The sequence below is a fragment of the Emiliania huxleyi genome, assembly GCF_000372725.1.
Source record: "Emiliania huxleyi CCMP1516 chromosome Unknown EMIHUscaffold_215, whole genome shotgun sequence".
NCBI classification, from domain to species: domain Eukaryota; phylum Haptophyta; order Isochrysidales; family Noelaerhabdaceae; genus Emiliania; species Emiliania huxleyi.
In genome coordinates this window covers 163730-168810 of record NW_005200461.1, presented here as the reverse complement: position 1 = coordinate 168810, position 5081 = coordinate 163730, and the positions used below count along the sequence as shown (strand labels likewise).

General features: G+C 66.7%; 1 protein-coding gene across 1 annotated transcript; it reads right to left on the bottom strand.

The window, feature by feature from the left end:
- Nucleotides 1–1905: 1905 nt before the first annotated feature.
- EMIHUDRAFT_235264 (hypothetical protein) lies at nucleotides 1906–2850 on the bottom strand (the record flags this gene model as incomplete). Its single annotated transcript, XM_005780431.1, has 2 exons — nucleotides 1906–1925; nucleotides 2448–2850. The coding sequence occupies 2 exons, from the start codon at nucleotides 2848–2850 to the stop codon at nucleotides 1906–1908; spliced, it is 423 nt and encodes a 140-aa protein (XP_005780488.1).
- Between the last annotated feature and the right edge of the window lie 2231 nt (nucleotides 2851–5081).

Below are 5081 nucleotides of genomic sequence, written 5' to 3'. Positions count from 1 at the left end.
GCCCCCCCCCCCCCCCCGCTCCCTTCTGCGCCGCGCGGGGTGGGCATTGTGCGCCTCGCACTTTCCACTGCTTGTGACACTGCCGCCGCCCTCCCCCTCCTCCGCCGCCCTCCCCCGAAGCCCCTCCCCTTTTGCGCCGCAGGTTCGCAGGTTGTGCGCGCGCTCCGGCTTGGTGGTCAAGACGCTGCGGCGCGAGTGCATCGGCCCTATCACGCTCGGCGGCCTCTCGCCCGGTGAGGCGCAAAACAGCGTGCACTTTCGATGAACCTTCCCGGAGCCTTCCCGCAGGCGGCCTCTCGCCCGGTGAGGCGCGCCCCCTTAGCGCGAGCGAGGTGGGCCAGTGCTACCGCCGCTTCATGCCACCGGGGGCCGCCGTGCCGACCGTGCTGCCGCTGCCGCTGCCTCTGCCGCCGCCGCTGCCTCTGCCGCCGCCGCTCCCGCCGCCGCCGCCGCCGCCGCCGCCTCCATTGTCGCCCCCGGCCTCGCCGCCGTCGCCGTCGTCGTCGCCGTCGTCGTCGCCGTCTCCGCCGTCGCCGCCGTCGCCGCCGTCGCCTCCGCCGCTGGACGCCGCCGCCGCGGCCACGCAGCTGCTGCGGCGGAGCCTTGACGACCCTGCCGTCAGCGTCTGGGACGGCCGGCGGCCGCACGCCGCCGCGGCGAGCGGCGCGACGTTTGTGCGGCGCGCCTGCCCGCCGCCGTCGCCCGTCCCCCTGCCCGCCGGCTCGTCCTTCACCGGTGCAAGCGCAATCACGCTCCTCGACCACCCGCCTCGACCCCCAAGGCCAGAGGTTGGCGCGGCGGGGAGGGCGGCCGGGGAGGCGGCCGGGGGGGCGCCCGTGGAGCGGCTCGTGCGCCGCTTCGACGTCCGCGCGAGCCGCGGCGCGGCCATCAACTCGCGGCTTCGCGCCGCGGCGCGGTCGGCGTACACGGGGAGCAGCGCATGTGTGCCGCTCCCGAACCTCTGGGCGGTTGGTCCCAGGAGAGGCCCCCGCCCCGCGACGCGTCCGCGACACGGGCCATAGGTGGTGTCACGCGCTCGAATGTCGGCGGCTTCCACAGCGGCGAGGCGCAGATTTGCCGAGACATGCCGCGAGATATATGCCTGCGATATCCCCTAATGTCGCGAGACATGCCCGAGACATGCCCGAGACATGCCGCGAGGTATGCCCTGCCCAAACGGCACACCCTCCGCCTCGGAGAGCCGTCCGGAGGCCGTCCGTTGCCATTCTAGGAGCTCTTCTGGGGCGCGCACCCGGCGGACCCCCACTGGTACACGCCGATCCACGAGCTGCTGCTCGAGGCGCTGCAGCTGCTCCACACGCCGGTCGAGCTGGACGCGCTCTCCATCTCCGGCTGGCTCAACGCGTCGCCGCCGCACGCCCACCACCAGGTGCACGACCACGGCGAGAGCTTGTACAGCGCCGTCTACTTTGCGGACAGCGGCGGCGGCGGCTGTGCCGGGTCGGAGGCGGAGTTGGGCGGCGAGATTTGCTCGGGCCAGCTGCTGCTCATCACCCAGCCAGAGGCTGGGGTGGACCGGTTTGAGTATGTGGCGCTGCCGCCCGAGCCCTCGACGCTCCTGCTGTTTGCTGGAGGCATGCCCCACGCGGTTCTCCCTCGCGCCAGCCAGTGCGGCATCACTGGTGCGGCGCCGGACGCTCTCGCGCTCCGGGTGTCGGTGGCCTGTAATGTCTCGCTGATGGTCGAATGAACAATAATTACGGAAAGTGCTCTCTTCAGTGTCTCAGCGTCAGGCAGCGGCCGGGGAGTAACCCCGCCGACGTAAGGCGCGGAGTCCCCCAGGAGAGCGGGGAAGAAGATAGGCCTCCACAGCCACACCCCCGACGGAGGCACACCCCAGACCCCACACACAGTCCTTCAGTTGCCCAACCGCTCGCTCCTTCGCTAGACGTGCACCCTCACACCTCGACCGGCTCCGCGCCCTCGCTCGGAGCCGCGGCAGCCGCCCCCTCCTCCTCCGCCTTCTCCTCGCCCGCCGCCTCTGCCTCAGCCGGCGCCTCGGCACGCCCCTCCTCCGCCTCGGCGGCCGCCTCGACCGACTCGTCTGCAAAGCCCTCCATAGCGTCGAGGTCGAGCGGCAGGCCGTGCCTGCGCGGTCGGGGAGCGGCGGCGGTAGTGAGGCCCGCGGCGAGGCGAGGACGGCAGCCGTGGCAGGGCGAGGCAGGTTGCGAGGCGGCGGTGTGGAGAGGGGGCAGCAGCAGCGAGGGGAGGAGGGTTGCGTGAGAAGGAGAGGGGGCGGCGGCGCACTTGACGGCGTAGGCCCTCCTGGCCGACTTGACCTATTCGGCGAGGGTGGGGGAGGGCGGGAGAGGGTTGGAGAGGGCGGGAAGGGTGGGGGAGGGCAGGAGAGGGCGGGAGAGGGCGGGAGAGGATTGGAGAGGGTTGGGTGAGGTTGGGTGAGGTGATGAGGTGGTGCGTCGAGCGACGGCGCGCCTGCTCGATAAAGGGGCGGAGCGCGGAGCGCTTTGGCAGCACGCTGTCGAACGGCTCGAGCAGCGAGCCGATGAAGCACATGATGTGGAGCACGAGCCGCGACGCAGCCGAGCGCGAGACGAGGCAGGTGATGGTGACCGCCGCCGCGGCGAGCGTGGCGGCCGACCGCGGCGTCGAGACGGAGAGCAGCTTGCGGTACACGCCCGAGCCGGCAGCGAGCCGGCTGCCCGCAGGAGGCCGCACATACGGCCGCGGCTGCTTGGCGGGCGGCGGCTCCATCATCGCGTGCGACGCGTCGATCGCCGGGCCGGCCTGGGGCGCAGCCAGGGAGGTGGGTATGCACAGGCACAGCAGCGCAGCGGCCAGCGCTCCTGTCGCCAAAGCTCGTGGCTGCATTTTGGGCGGGTTGTTGTTGGCGCGAGCTGGTGGCGCTCGAGAGAAGAAAAACACGCCGGCCGCTGTGTGGTGGCGGCCAGCGGTGCTCCCATCCCTCCCTTGGGTTGTCCGTTTTCTTTCTTTTTTTCAGCCATCCCTCCCTTGGCATCCCTTTTTCTTTCTTTCTTTCTTTCAGCTGTCACGATGCACCCGAAGGGGACCCCAGAGCCAACACCATCTGTGGAGGTACAAGTGTCCGAAACGAGAGTGGACCTGAGCAACGATATGACTTGGCGACAAATGATCGGAGTGGGTGTCAGTCAGAAGAGTCGTCCTTGCGCGAGGAGAGCTCGATAAACTCGAGGGGCCAACTCTGGGGGGGCGCGGGGGCCCCCGGAGGCACCGTGCGCCGCGCAGCAGTACGGAAATGGGGCTCCGGCTCCGTTAGTCTCCGTTAGCACCAACTTCCCGATTAAGTACGGTTAAGTAGAGGGCAGATTTGGAGAGAACTCGAGGAGTACATACAGATAGACCCTCCAACCATCAGAAAACTCCGACCTGATTGGTCGTACTGACCGCCGACAGATCACTCCAGACAGCAGACAGGCCGACGTCTGCACACGGCCGGCCGGGCGAGAGGCTTGACACGATCCGACCCTGCGAGACCCTGACGCTGCTGCTCTAGCTATCAGACATGCACTGCTGACTGCTGCCACAATGTGCGACCGGTGCTGGCCCACTTGGCGGCCTTCCCGGTCAGTGGTGAGGCGCAGTTCAGAGCTGTCGATGGCGCGATGCCGCACTGGTCCCACATTGGTAACACGAGACCACCACGTTTGCCGGTCCAAGAGAGAGGCACTGGTGCTGTCCTGAGAAGGTGCGTGGTCCCTCTTGACTGCCCTGCGCGCGAGGCTGTGTAGGCATAGCCTCGAGAGTGCCAGCAGCCAATCCGAGGCGACGCGCATTGCGTCAGAAGCGTGCACACGTTGGAAGGACACCTTCCGACTGGCCGTACGATCAGGTCGTCACTGAATGCTTGATACTAAGGCCGCGAGCTATGCAGGTGATCAATTGTGCAGCATGGCACGGTCAGCAGCGCCGACAGGCTGTCGCAAGGCGTGATAGCATGGCCGCAAGTACGCCGAATTCCCATGAAAAAGTGAAAAATCGCGCAAAAAAACCGAAAAAATCGGCGCCTGCGGCGGGCCATGGGACCCCATCGCCCCCCCGCATGGATACCCTCTAGGGCCCCCGCGCCCCCCCAGAGGGGGCCAAAATGCGCCGCGAGGAGGGGGCGGAGTTGCGCCGAGAGGCGGGAGAAGCCGCGAGAGCAAGAGGGATCGGCGGGCGGCGGCGGCGTCTCAGAAGACAGAACGAGGCAGAGGAGAGCGACGAGACAGAGGATGAAGCGACAGGGAGAGAGGTAAGGTAAGGTAAGGTAAACTTCTCCACACACGACAGGGAGAGAGAACGACGAGAGTGGGACGACCGCGAGGTGGCATGAAGGTTGCAGCGAGAATCGGCGAGGGACTGCGAAGAGAGATAGGAAGAGGCAGACGCCCAAGGGTGCGTGGGCGACGGCTAGCACCACACCCCTCTCCTTAAAATCCCTGTGTGGTGGCGGCGTGCCGTCCTCCCATCCCTCCCCGCGTTGTCTGTTTTCTTTCTTTTCTGGCGTGCCGTCCGCTCGCACAAGAACTGGCACAGACTGCAGATGCAGCGACTGTCTGTCGTTCTCCACACCGCTGTGGCGTGGCAGACGGTGAACGAGCTAGCGTGCGGCGAGAGCGGCATTGTGCAAAGAGCTAAAGTGCATTGCCGTGCTTACCGGAGTCGCTTAGGCTCCGGTGGTTTGTCTGTGATAGTGCTAGCACGCGCCAGTCCGCACCTGTGTCGAGCCTGTCTGCTGTGAGAGAGAGTTGATTTTGTTAAATTCTTTCTGGCTCGGACTCAAAAGAATTTCACGAACGACTCGAGAAGAAAAACGCAGCCTGTTACAGGGCCATCCATTACTCCGTCTCTCTCTCTCTCTCTCTCTCTCTCTCTCTCTCTCTCTCTCTCTCTCTCTCTCTCTCTCTCTCTCTCTCTCTCTCTCTCTCTCTCTCTCTCTCTCTCTCTCTCTCTCTCTCTCTCTCTCTCTCTCTCTCTCTCTCTCTCTCTGTGCACGGCGGCACGGCCTCTCTCTCACGGCCTCTCCCTCTCTCTCTCTCTCTCTCTCTCTCCCTCCTCTCTCCCTCTCCTCCCCCCCCTTC